The sequence below is a fragment of the Passer domesticus genome, chromosome 2 (genome assembly GCF_036417665.1).
Source record: "Passer domesticus isolate bPasDom1 chromosome 2, bPasDom1.hap1, whole genome shotgun sequence".
Classification (NCBI taxonomy): Eukaryota; Metazoa; Chordata; class Aves; order Passeriformes; family Passeridae; genus Passer; species Passer domesticus.
In genome coordinates, this window is record NC_087475.1 from 70,426,445 (window position 1) to 70,440,995 (window position 14,551).

General features: G+C 35.1%; 1 protein-coding gene across 6 annotated transcripts in view; it reads right to left on the minus strand.

Annotated features, from left to right (window-relative positions):
* The window catches only part of PAN3 (poly(A) specific ribonuclease subunit PAN3), a 119,597-nt gene that overhangs the window by 78,130 nt on the left and 26,916 nt on the right, over positions 1-14,551 (minus strand). For 5 of the 6 annotated variants that reach the window (XM_064409126.1, XM_064409130.1, XM_064409125.1 and 2 more), the window contains exon 6: positions 6,612-6,773. The exons of the other annotated variant lie outside the window; for it this stretch is intronic. In XM_064409126.1, coding sequence (XP_064265196.1) covers positions 6,612-6,773 — 162 coding nt within the window. The remainder of the gene's footprint in view (positions 1-6,611; positions 6,774-14,551) is intronic. 6 annotated transcript variants of the gene reach the window in all.

Sequence of the window (14,551 nt, forward strand, 5' to 3'; positions counted from 1 at the left end):
ATTTGTCACCTTATATGTGCATGTTTCTGAATATGGAAGGAGCAGCTACAAGTAAATATGCAGATTGTGAAGTAAAACATTTAAATGGGTAAAGAGTTCACATGAATTTTAAAACTCTTTAATCACAGTTCAGGAAAACATGTTAAGATATACACTAATACAGCAAAACAAATGATAAGTTGAATTATACAGACTGAAAACACCTAACTGATAGATTTATACTCAAAAGGTAATACTCTGGACTTATCTGAATTTAGGTACAGGAATAACTAAGAATAGTGTTCCTCTAGATAAAAACTGGCATGCAACCATTCAGCAAAATCTGTACTGAAACTGAAGAAATTTACAAAGGTGGTAAAGTACAACTTTTCCAAACAGTGATAGAGCTAAATAGTCACCAAACAAAACAACTGGGAGAGCAAAGGACAGCATTTGCACCATCTTGCTAAAAGAACGTAATTCCAAGGAACTACAAGATCCACATTTTTCCACTGCTAAAAGTAGCAATGACACATCCACAGCTCTATCACATCTAAATACTGTGTCAACCAGGAGACAAGGGTGGGGCATGGCATTAGAAGCATGCAAGCAGAGAAAAAGACACCTTCTGGAAGGCAACTCAGACTTCCTAGAGCAACTGAGAGAGTTCCCAAAATCCCACCCATGGCATTCTGGCTAAACTCCTATCACTTTCACCTACTGATTCAAACAACTCCTACAGCACAGAGATGCTTCTTATTTCTAAACACATTCTACAAATTTTCATAGACCAGTTTTCATGTCTAAAAGTTACTTACTTACTAAAATGTTACTTACTTGCAAAAAGATACTTACTTACTAAAAGTTACCTATAAACATCAAAAATTTTAAATACAGCTTCCCTTTAAGAAAGAGCTCCACTTTAACTGATAGGTGTTTTAATTTATCCAAGTGAAAGAGTCAAACCCAGGAATCTAATAGGGCTGATCTGGTTTATTTTGTAGAATTGCAAACAGCAATGGGTCAAATCTGAAGGAAATTCAGTTTCACAATTCAGGATGAGCATAAAAGCCTGGTAAGATTAAGTTGTTTTTACATAACTTTGATGAAAATGTAGTATATGAGCAAACAGCTTTGATTTATGAAGACAGACTCTATACTATGAAATCCTGTTTTACTTCTCTGTGATGCTACAAACATGAAGCTGCAATTCAAGACTTTCCCCAGTGGTAAAAAAAGTGACTTAACTTTTAGTTACAATTTTAAAAGATCCTTCCATCTTCAAGTTGTTTTTTAAATACAGAAAAATACTTAAGTTCCACAGTCACTAGCCAGAATAAACTAATCAAAATAATACAGCAAATTCTAGTGATTGGTGGTCGAAACTAGCAAATACTGTCAGACGATTTGAAGCTTAAGCCCCAATCCACATTTAAATTCATTACATCTATGTGAAGTTGCAGTTCTTAAAAACTATTATGCTTTTGAAAACATTTTATCTGAAGTATTATTTTCTTCTGAAAAGAGTTTTCTTTCATGAAAATAATTAAAATAATCAGGCCAGATTAAGTGACTAAACTAATTGAGAGAATGTAATATTACTATTAGTTGTTTAATATTTAATGTCTTAATTAGTTCTGACTCTTTGTAGATAACCATTTTGCAGCAATGGCCATGCAAATATGCCAAAATTAGAAAACCACATTCTTAGAGGCCAATGATTCAAAGTATTATATTCTTGGCCTGAAAAAATATCCCACTTTCACTCTGTCAACTCATAATACAAAGTATAAATTCCAGTTTTAGCTTTACATTTGGATCAATAGTAAGCTTGAAAATCTTTTTAAATGGTAACCATGCTTCAGAACCCGACAGAGTATTCTTACAGTATTTCTATTAGAGTCCTACCAAACTTCACAAGATGGCATAAAAAAATTAAACTTTTATAAGAATTAAAATAATCTAGATCTTCTTAATGAAAACATTTTCTTCATTCTGTATTATGTTTAAATTTTGCACAAGTACAGCTTTTAAACAAATTTCATTTAATTATTAATTAATTATTCATCTCAGGATAAAGTAACTTATGCTAAATGAGGCTTAAAATTTTAAGAATAAATCAGGAATTGGTAAAATATGTAGAGAAAACGGGTACTGAAAACTGTTATTAATTTTCAAGACTAACCAGAAGAATGGGCATGCAAGAATCATGTAATGATTATGCAATAGCGGGATGTTAAAAAGTAGCAAATGTACTTCTAAACCCAAAACAATTTAAAAAAGCCTACTAGCACTGTCTGCACTGTGTTAAATAAGTCTAATTTTAGCTGCAAATGTTCATGTCCCATAAAAAGGCACACACAAAATTTCAAGATGCTAATCATGAAAACATGTTTTCAATAAAAAACATAAAAGAGAAGGAAGTACAGCTGTGTCAGCTACGTTATGTATTTCTAGCAAACTACCTTTGCTAAAATTGCCATAATTCCTTTTTCCTCTCAACCTTGTCAACTGAAATGTCATCCCTCTTCTTCCAGTATATTAATAAAGATGTTGTCAAACTAAAGCAGTAAAGCAACTTCCCTAATTATTACCTGATTCCTACATCATACATTCTCAGAATGATTCCATGAAGAAATTCCATCTAAATACCCTGTTCTCAGATTCTTTATGTCCATGCCTCTTTTCAGTCAGCTTTGCAAAGAAACTTCCAAAGACAGACCACAAAACTGAGTCCATCCAGCTCCACTTACAAAAACAATTCTGTATATCAGTGAAAAAAAACTTCATAAAGCACATATAAATACAGTCCAAATGAAGGCTGATTTTAGCCATGATGCAATTACTAAAAAATGGAACCAAAAAAGTACAAAAGGAGGCCAGGACTATTAAACTACTCATTTGTGTCACCAGTCAGCTCAGAATTTGTCTGGTGGCTTTTATGCTTTTACAGGTATTAAAAGGAAATAAAATGAAAATATAGAATGGAGGGGAAGAAACAAAATATTCTAAGAGTACAATAAGAAAAAAACACTCCAGAACAATTCATCCTTAAAAGAATGTACAGATGAAAGCAAAGAGCAAGCCAAGGATCTAAGCTGAAGACCATCACTGAAAGGACTACACAGCAGCACGTGGCATTACTGTAAGGAGTTGCATACAACAGATTTTGGTAATCCAGAAATAAAATCAAAATTCCTGTTTCATCAGCTATAAACTTTGATACACATGATTTGTCTTTATGCTCCTCACTTTTAAACTTGTAAGGGCCCACTGCTGCACTAATTAATAAATGAATCCTCTAAGTGCCTTTAAGTACAGAAATGAGCTGGAATACAGGGATGTACAAGTTATGGAGCCTTTGGAAAGTCATGCAGGGATCCCACAGGAACACTGGAAACCACTGTTCTCTCATTTCTCATTCAGCATCTCTCAACACAGCTGTACAGCAGCAGCAGAGACACCACATCAGCTTCAGAGGCCAAGCTTCATTAGCTTCGTTCTGGTTCCTCATTCAACCAAAGCCCAAAGCCAGCTACCTAACTCAAAAAGTAGGCCAATCTCATTTGATTTCAGAAGGATGTGCTAATGTACTTACCATGCTAGAAACTGGATACAAGCTTCTTTGTTCTCTTTTTATGCTCTCCTTCACTTCCAAATTTATGCTGATCTGTTCTGACATCCCAAATTACATAATCGTGTAACGGTTACAGAAAACCACCACTAACCCACAACCATGCTATAAAGCAGGGCACTCCTTTACCAGTCCATTTTTGGCACAGTTTTCATAGTATCTCTCAGGAATACAGAAACATGCAGAAGTCTTTCTTGAGCTTAATGTTATTTTGTTGTTGTTGGGATTTGGGGTTTCTTTGTTGTTTTTTTAATGGCGGAGGCTCTATATGAGGATATCCACTTTACAGAACACTGTTGCAATTCCTCCAAGAATTCCTTGAGACCCATGACATCAGGAAAGGATGCATTTTGTGATGTCAGAGCAACTCAGAAGACATGAGAGGTTGCCAAGGACTTCAAAGCAAATCTTTCTATCCCACCACTGAATTTGTGTAACATGCTACATTATTATAAGTACTGTGACAAGTCATCACATCACTCTAACAACAGGCTCTAATAAATTTCAATTTGCCAACATTATTATTTATGTTACTCTACTGCTCTTGCAGAAGAATTAAGAGTCAATTTCATTAAAACTGGGTAAAATTACATGGCTAAAAATTTACTGGTTTATAAACCAGAACACAGGCTCAGACAAAACCGTTCATGAAGTCTTGTTACAACTGGCAAGTAGATCCCACTAAAAAATTAACTTTAAAATTAGATTTGGAATATTTTAATGTTTCTTTAACAAAAATCCTTCAAAGTACTGTAAAAATATCTAGAATTCTAGAGGTCTATCATCCTAATGCAACATATTTGAAAAAATTAATTTCTATTATTATTTTTTGCTCAAGAAACAAAGAATCAGTCATGGTGAGTAAGAACTAATCTGCATAACTAAAATGTATTGATAGTACTGTTTTAAAGAGGAGTACCATTTGCTATTATAATATATATCATGTAGTAGGTCAGGACATTTCCTAATATAAGGTATGATACATCACTATAAAACAAACTTTGATTCGGGTTTTTTTGCTTTTTTAATGCACAACTCAGAGTTCAACTCACTCTGCAGACTTCCTTTTTAATCATGTAAGTGGAACACCATATTTAAACAAAACAGATCAGGATTATGAATTCATAGCCATGCAGGAGTAACAGTTAAATTATTTTACAATGCAAGTTTTAACACCTTTCCTTCTTCGGTCTTGCCAGACTCCACAGTTGCTCTTCAATCCCTCCTGTTTCTCCTCCAATTTTATTTGTTATGGCTGGCACATCCTTCTGTTCGTATTTCCACCACATGTGCTTATACATGCTTTGTTAAACCCCACATCTCCATGGGAAGCAATGCAACTGTATCATGTAATGCAAAATGTGAAGCCACAGATACTTTAAATCAATTATGTAGCCAGGATTCTGGTGCATTCCAGGAGCCTGGAACAGTACCCTTCAAAAGCTATGTGCTCTGCAGCCAGTCCCAAACACTGCCAACCTCAGAAAGCACAGAGACCTTGAGCTTCCTTCCCTGTGCCACACTTTGAACACTACTTCAGAGTGCACAGGTGCTGAGAAGACACCTGCTCCTGGCAAGATGCTTCAAGGTTCAGGGCACTGCCTCTCCAGCCTCCAAAAGCAGTAAGTCCTTTTGCGTCTAATCTAAATGGAGTAGACTAACAACAAAGGTTGTTGCATCACTGTACAGCAAGCAAACAGAGGACAGGAGTGCAAACAGGACTTTTTTTGCCCATTAATGTCCACCTGAAAACTAAAGACCAATTTTCTGCTTCTCTCTTCTCAAAACAACTGTCTTTAATTACAGCTTACATTCAGTGTTTGATACACACAATAAATTCCGTTTGTCAATCTTTTTTCCCTTCAAAACAGTACTGCTTCACAGGCTTTCACCACTGTCCTTCAAGCCTACTCAGTCCTTCTACCAATGTTTCCTTTAAGCTTCATCTTTTCTCCATCAGTAACTATGCTGCTTCCCCAGCAGCAAAAGGGCCAAGACAGACTGAAGGTCCCAATGTCCCTAAACAACATAGCATCATGCTGCCTACATCATGCTGCCCATGACTGTTCATTTCAGTAACACAGAGATGTCCAAACATCAAATAATGCAAAACTAGTATCAGTGTGGAAAGGAGCTTGTACAAGCATCGTGTTGGCCCTTACATGGCAGAAATTCAGTGAACTGAAAGAAAATCCTGAAGTGCCACAAGTTCTAATTAGAAGTCTATTTACCCACTTCATTCACTTAGAAAACATCAAAAATAACACAACCATCATAGGAAGACTAAAATAACAATCTCTGAGGAATCAAAAGCACTACACAAGTGAAAACAGTATTAGCAGCAGTGGTACAATTCCCACCACTGTAATCATTTCCATCTAAACTCCACTTTAAGGGACAATTCTAGGCTAGAATTATTTGTCATTTTCATCCCAAGGATTACCTACTTCTTCAGTAAAGAGATATTCAAATCCAGCTGTACCACCGCCCTCTTACAGAGCTGAAGAAGATTCAGGCATAAAGTTAAATAATGGTAAGAGTAGCATACATTTCTCAAAACAAGTTGAGAAGTATAAACTATCCCAACATAAAAATTAAGAATTTATATTTCCTGATCATGATGGCAATGTCTTCAAATGCTGTACTGAGGGCATCTATTTGCATTGTGTCAATCATTTTAACAACAATCACTAATTTTACCAGCAAAAATCTTCCTCAGGTGAGAATTAAAAGTTGTGGTTGTTTGCTTTTAGAATACATGAAATTATTACTTTTGCTCCTTCTCCTCAGATTAGATCAAAATCAAGTAAAGTATATAGCTCAACAACGGGTGAAGCTAATTAAATATCTCCAAATCACTCTCTTAAAGGACCACTATGTCTATCACATGAAATAAATCTTTGATCTTAACTCATACTTGGAGTAACTCTAACATTTTCCAGAATCGAAAATAAACATCCAAAATACTGAAAAAATTACTAGTAAAAAATAATTTTACCTGTAAATTGTTTTCTGTGACTCTGTTCCACCAAACCATATTGATGGGTACTCCTGTTTTACACCTGTCAGCCAGACAGCCAATAGGGTTCTTTGATTTTCTTGCTTTTGATCCCACCGGAACTATCCTCTCATCCAGCATTCCCAGTCGATACTTCCTGGGCTATGAAAAAGAAGGAGAGAAACCAGGCCACTCCTAACAACCCTCATCTAAAGCTACACTAATATAGGTATTACACTGTGATATGATTCTGGATTGGTGGAATAGGAAACAATTTGCAAGTAAAATTTAACTGAGACTGTTTCCTTTCAATCCTGACTATTTGGTTACAGTAAACAATGCTTTAAAAAAATTAAAAGAAAATTAACTTCAGGGACTACTAATTATTTGTAAGCAAAGCCATCCATTACAAGTCAGCCACTGAAATATGCACATAAATTTGGAAATTCTGTCCAAATGAGAAACTATTTTTTAAAAAACAATGTTTTCAAAACAAATACCTTCAATCACATCATAATAATGAACACCTCCTTTGAAATTTCTACCCAACAAGTCTTAAATTCAAATCTGCCATGACTCATCTCCTGAAAATTTGCTTTTGAAAATCAAGTAGAACTGAGTAGCCAATTGCAGCAGAACTCTGAGAAAAACATTTCTGCTTGGGTTAGTACTTAAAAAAAATAACTTCCACTACTGTCTTAAGTGAAAACAGACAAGAATTACTATGACAAAGGCATTGGGAGCTGTCATAAAATTGAGAAAACAAAACACATTTGAGGAAGTTAACATGCAGGAATTACTTGCACCTCATTAACAGTGACATTTCTATTACATTGTCAATGATCTCTACAAATGGAACTATTTACAAAGAATGATATGAACATTAAATTCAAAAGGCACACTGTAAAAAAGAAGATCTGTTAAATACTTTCAAACAGGTAAAATACAGAAGTTTTCAAGATTTCTCCATGCTTTCAAACCTATGTGTATCTACCTAGATAGTAAATATCACCAAAAGAAATGTTTTAACATCAGTGCATATTTAAATCAGGGCCTTTTATGCTAATTATATCAACAGTTGGATCAAATTGCAGGGGTTGGCTGGTATTCTTTTGCTGTGGGGTTTTGTTTGGGCATTTTTATGTGACAGTGTAACTATCATCTGGATACCGATCACTCTAAGAAATCAAAGCTTAACTTACCTTTGTTCAGGTATCTATTTCACCTAGCACCTTAGAAATCTTAGCAACATGTACCTTCATACACACTTTAGAAACTATACCTCAGGCAACAAAACAAGAATCTAACTGGAGAAGATTTCCCACTCACACAGAAACAATTCATAAAACACAGGACAAAACTAGCATAAAATGGCTGCAAAAGCAAAAACCTGAACAGATTCTCTCCTCTACTTCCCTGGAACCTTTTAGGCTGAAAGCTTTGGAAAGAATCAAAACTCAGCAGAGTCAACAGTACCTAATTTGTGAAAAAATCCCAATTAAACCAACCCCTCCAAAAAACCTGCAAAACCCACAAACAGAACAACAAAACCCCCAAGGATGCCAACATGGACTATGAACTACCAAAGGCAATAAACTCCATGGAGGAGTCAACCAAAGTTTGTAACAATAAAAAAGACAGAATTTTAGCATACCACTTAGAAATCTGTGATGGGTAGCACAAAATCCTCCTGCATTTCAAACACACACCTGATCATGGCAAATCTAAATATTTGTTGTTTATTTGGAGAAACACTCAAGTATTGGGCAACTTATCTCAGTAAATCAGAAAGACTATTAAAATCATAACCTGCAAAGCCATCAGAGCTGAGAAGCTGGACATTCAAGCAAGATTGGACTTTAGGGCAGGGTTTGAATACAGTATGTATTTTTCTTAGGCCAACTATTGGAAACAATATAATGAAAAGTGACAGTTTCCCTGGAAGCTTTCCCCTCTCTACCATGCTCTACCAAGTGCAGGGGCACAGTCTGCCTCAGACTATTGGACTACAAGCCAGTGCCCAAACATACTTCCATTCACAAAGGGTTCTTCTAATCTTCCATAATAACTGGTTGTCTGCAAGTACTTTGAAAAGGAAAACCAAAACAAAAGAAGAAATAAGCCTATGTGGAAGAAGGCTATTTTGATCACAACAGGATTCAGATCCCAGACAACAGGATGAAACTGTATTCTAGGCTTTATGAAAGATCATATAGAGACAATAAGAATTCATGTTTCAGTAGTTCTTTACCTACTTGTATTAAAAAACTAAATTAAGCATGGGATGAGTCTTTCCTTTCATTACTTATCATAAAACATTAGGGGATTACTAGGTCAAGATTTCATTATTTAGACAGACATTAGAAGATCGAATAGACAATATTAACATTTGAAAATAAATTTTAGCCTATGTGCACTGAAGTAATTCTAAATAACACTTGTTCTCAATGAGCAAACTTGGATCTGATTTAGAAATGCAATCTGAACTTAAAGGTAATCAGAAAACAGTATCTGCCAAAAGGAGAGATTCAACAGAAGGGAAAGCAAATAGATCGAGAAGTTTCACTAAGTGTATCAACTTTCCTATATCCCTGACCTCTACACAGAGCAGGAAATAAAGCAACACAAACAGTTCACCTTAAAATGAGCAAGAACTCATCAACCACTGATCATTTCTGAACATATATAAGTATGTAAATATATCTTCCTAAAACACAGGGGGCATGGCAATCTGGACTAATTAACCAAACTTTTATGCTTGGGGACAGTTACTCTTGGATGTTTACAAAAACAATTGGGGGTTTTTTGCGTTCCCTACAGTCTATGAGGTAAAAAACCTGTTCAGATGTAGTAATTACTGGCTGCAAATGTTTACATGAGGCAGGGAACAGCTAACTTACCTTTAATTGCTAGCAACAGCTTAGTTTTCCCCAGGGTGAGAAGGGCAAGCATTTTCAACCATAGCTAATAATTATAACCCTTGCCCTGCAGAACCAAGCTGCTGCCAGCAATTAATGATAGGATCCTACTGGTTGGCACAATTATTAGGAAAGATAAACCCCAGAAGTCTGAAAAACATCACACTTGAAACAAAAGAGACAATCCAGAAACAAGTCCTTCCTAAGTAGCATCTTCACAAGAGAACACTACTAATGATGACTAACTTCACTAGCCCATGCTAGAAAGTATTCCTCAAGTCAGTTTAATTACTTGGTTCTCATTCATTCAGCAAGAACCTTGGGAATGTGTTCAGCAACTCTATTTTCTTCCTACTATCTGTTGTAACAGTGTCTTTGCCCCAGTTCCTCCTTTTTCAAAGACAGTGGGCAATATCACGTTTCCCTTTTTTAATTCAGGATTAAACTGACCTCTAGTGTAAGATGTTCCATGGCTATCCTAGAAGAATAAATTTAAGCAAGAAAATATCTAAAACATTCAAACTATAAAGACTTTCATGCAGTATTTAAGTCTAGATAAGCTGAAAAATTAAACTACACAACTGCAAAATTTTCTTCTACTGAAAATCTGCAATTTATTTTTTTAGGATCACTCAGGTCCCAAATTACATTTCTGTTCCTTAAAATGCATTTACCTCTAGCGGGCTTTGAATTTTAGATTTACAAGCCCCTTTTAGTACCAAAACATACCAAATTAAGTCTAGCATACAAACATATGAGCAGGCTATTGTGTTTCAAAGTATTGTGAAGACTCTGAGCTGTGGTAATGCTGTCTATATGCTTCTACTATCAAACCAAATAGAAGTCATCTTAAGCCTTCTCCAACACAGGCTAAATGAAGCAGCATTACCTTAAATTACTATAGCTAAAAGGTATCACAGTAGCATTGGCTAGGGCTCATCTGTTATACAGTGAGTTGACTGTATCTGCACATACAAAAAAAAAAATATTACATTCCCACACAGAAAATTTTTAAAACGCTACACAAACTCACACTTTTCTTGTACTACTTACTGGACTACCAAAATTATGTGAGATACAATTTTAAATTTCAATGCTGACTTCTGAAAGGCTTAATCTTTTTAAATTAATGGCAAAGAGACCATTAGAAAAACAGGTTAAACACTCAGCTGGGCAGCTAGTCTACTGAAAAAGGAGCAATTTCTGTTTTATTATGCCTTTAAAACTAAAACCAAAACAGAAGTTCTTGGTGTAATTATTGCTACTTTCACCCAACAATTGATTAGCTGGAATAATCCAGTACTTGAAACACCAAGCCATAGATATGAACTTCAATATGTTATTGAGCCCCTTTACAGGCACAATCAGCTAAGCAGTACCTTAATTGTGAATACAACTCTGTTCCTGTGTATTACTGAATCCAGTTAAGTGTTACACCTGAACATGAGTTATGGTCAACAGGAATATCCTAACAGACTTTTAAGATGGAAATATGAAAAACTGTCTTTTAAGTGAAGTTTAACTGTTTAAGTTTTGTGGCCAACAAAGCTGCAAAACCCCTTTACATGGATTGGGTTAATTACTAACCAAAATACCCTCTACACTTCCTTTTTTATTACAACTTCCCACTGGCAGACAGGCAGACCACACTTGTGGTTTTTTCTATCTCGCCTTCTGAAGGCAGGAATCAATTTTTTAATCTTCATTAAAAAAATTGAATAGGAGCTTGGTCAACAGCCTAAAAACAATTGTGTGGTTGGCTGTTATTTGTTGTTGGGTGGAGGGTTTCTTCCCTTATGAAAAAAGGACGACTATGCTAACATTTATAATGCTTACAAGTTTGAAGTTCAGAATACTATACATTGATTTTACATGCATTTAGCAGACTAGACACCTTTCCATCCAGATTGCTCATGAAAACCCGGGTTTGGCTGGTGTCAGAATTTTTCTAGTTGAAAAGTATCATACAGAGAGAATAATATGTATTCTTCTACCCCAAGAAAACTTAAGTGTGACATTTGGCATGGAAATGTATCTTATTCTAGAGCAACACATCGGATCATTACAAAAAAATAATTATTGGTTTAAATAAGTTTTAGAGATGCAATAGATCAGGCACTGTATGAGGCATTTTAAACCATAGCTAAGGGAAACTTTTCAGGTGAACATACTAAAAAAGTTTATTTCATGAGTAAATATGCTGAAGGCATTAAAATCTTGAAGAGCTGAGAAGCAGCAAAACTGACATAATTAAGTCAAATGTTTTCTCATCAATTTCGCAACATAGCTATGTTGGGATGAAGTATGAATTACCACAACTTTAAATCCTGGAAGGATTTAATTACATAGACAAATTTCTTTCCTAAGAAATTCATATCACCTGTTGAATTGATGTAAACTTGTGGAAAAGCAGCCTTTTTTCTACCACCATTAAAGTAAATGGTTGTAACTACAGTGCAGACTTCTCAAACTACCACCACACCAAGACGTACTTTCAAGAACTCCACAACTAAATGAACACTACGAGCAAACCACAGATTTTTTAATGTTTAAAGGTTTCTTTTAATAGGACAGAAATTTTTGTGTTACTTATAGGAAGTGGGAAAATCATGCACAGTTACCAAATATATAGATAAGACAGTTAAAGACTGATGCAGCTTTTACTCTGGTCTTTAACAGGCATGATTTCTCAAAAGTGGTATATTTTCTAGCTGCTTTAAATAGCGCCTTCAACTAATGTGTGCACAAGTTTAAATTTTCTTTTTATTATTTTACTGCAAATCACTCTTGAAAACTACATACACCTTGTCATTGCAAGAATCAAACAAAGCTTGTAAATATAAGCAAACGCATCCAGCATATCAGTTACATTTGAAGTTATTTGACTTCAAATACACAAAAGGATGAGGCAGCAAAATGTAGAAGTGTTACATATTTTTAAAGGGAAATGCTTTTATAATTTGACTTATGTATCATAATGATCACTAATTCAAACACCAAAAAAAAAGCAAATAATATATTCTCTCATTATACACTTAGAAGTGAAACATACATATTTATCTAAATAGTAATAACCAAGACAGCAAGAGCACACAACCAAGGAACAATTCCAATGACTAACTATTCCAAGCAATAATGTAATGCAGATTATATTATATCCTTGGAACACATTTTAGACCACGGTACTACCTACAAACACTCATTAGTCTTCTCATAAAGCACAGTGCTTCTGCATTGCTGCAACAACTTTTTTTAGCACCAACTATAATGTTTTATTATTGCAGCACTGGTGTATAAATCCCAGAAGGAAAAATTTAGGTTTGAAATATATATATATTTGGTCCAGGTACATTATAGAGTCTGTGCAGCCATAATTCTGCCTCAGAACACAGTGACATGATGCTTGATTATTACTCCTCAACTCATCAGAACATGATTCATGCTTCTGAGATCATACGCAGGAGGCTCTGAAAGGTGAAAACTGTCTTGACACATTTTCATTACAAGCAAATTCAGCAAGACCAAACATGGCACACACAGCTTTTCTATGAACACCACTGAACTAGATAAAGATCAGATATCAGAGGTGTCAAGACAGAGATGGAAACAGGAAGCTGGAGAGAAACACAGCTTCCCAACAGGTAACAAAACTAGATGGGAGGCAGGACACTAAAAAATAAAATAGCAACCATTTAAGTCTTAAGAATTTAATATTTACAGGACCCGAAGCTATCTTTATTGTTTTCTTTTAACTTCAGAGGTCAAACTCTTCTCATACTCATTAAAAAGCTTGCATTTATGCAGACTAGGCTTACAGGTAGTCTTTTGCTTCAAATAATTCTCTATGCACATTTATTTCTGCTGATCAAAGTCAGTTAATTAAGTCTGCTGGCCAGTCTCACTTGCAGTAAATCTCCACAGACAGCACTCAAGAGCTGCACCCTGTTTGGGATGAACTTCAATTCAGATAATCTCTCTTATACTTTCCTTCTAATATAGAGTTTTTGTCCTTGCCTTTACTCACCTAAAACCAATGGAAGGCATTCTAGAAAAAGAAATTCTTGAAAATACATAAAAAGCAGCATTAAAATTGTGTTTATAGAGTTCTTCAGTACAGCAACTAGTTCACCCTTGCAGCCTGTGAACTGAAGTTATTCTAACCTTAATGGACCTCCTCTAAATGTGATTAAACAATTAAAAAAATGAAATGGAAATAAGTCAGTGTTAGCAACTTTGCTTAAGAGTTCAATTTTCATGAGGATTGAAGGTATGAAAAAACAAATTAAAATGTAGACGTAAATGCTTTTCACTATGCTGTAAGGCTGACCAGTGACAAGTACAGGAACCTTTTAGCCTGGATTGGTGGCAACAGTCTCAGAACAATTCTAAACAAAAGTTTCATAATATATTTTCATCTTAGTACATTAAGCTGTCATGTCCTTTACAGCAGATTCTGATCAGTTATGTCGCACAAGTTTTTATGAACTGTTTACCAGAAGCACCAAAATGAAAGCAAGAACAGATCACTTCAGATTTAGAGAGGAGCACTTTTCAAGATAATGGCTAAAGTCAACCTGGGAAGAACATCTGGGAAGTTCAAGTTCAGAATGCCATCCTATTTTTAACAAGCATAACATGTATTTGAAGAAAAAAAAATGAAATAAGCATGACATTATTCTTGGGAAAGGGTGTTAGTCTATTACTAACTCTAGCTTTTGTTCCATGCTTCACAAATCCTATTTGCGCATTGTAGATTAATACTTACCTAAAAATCTCTTATAGGAAATTCACCTTAAGGTTGCTTGTCTTACTGCATGTGGAGTTACAATAACCGGACAGTAAATCCAGAAGGTTTTACAGCTGACAGAACCTCCACCAAGGCTCCATCTACAGAAATACTTAGCTCCTTTGATTTCATTTTAAGTATCCTATAAAAATGTCTTTAAACAGTAATCTTAGCTTTCCTGAAATCTAAAATTGAAATGCAGTTTAATAATTTCTAAACAGAGATAATTATCTCAA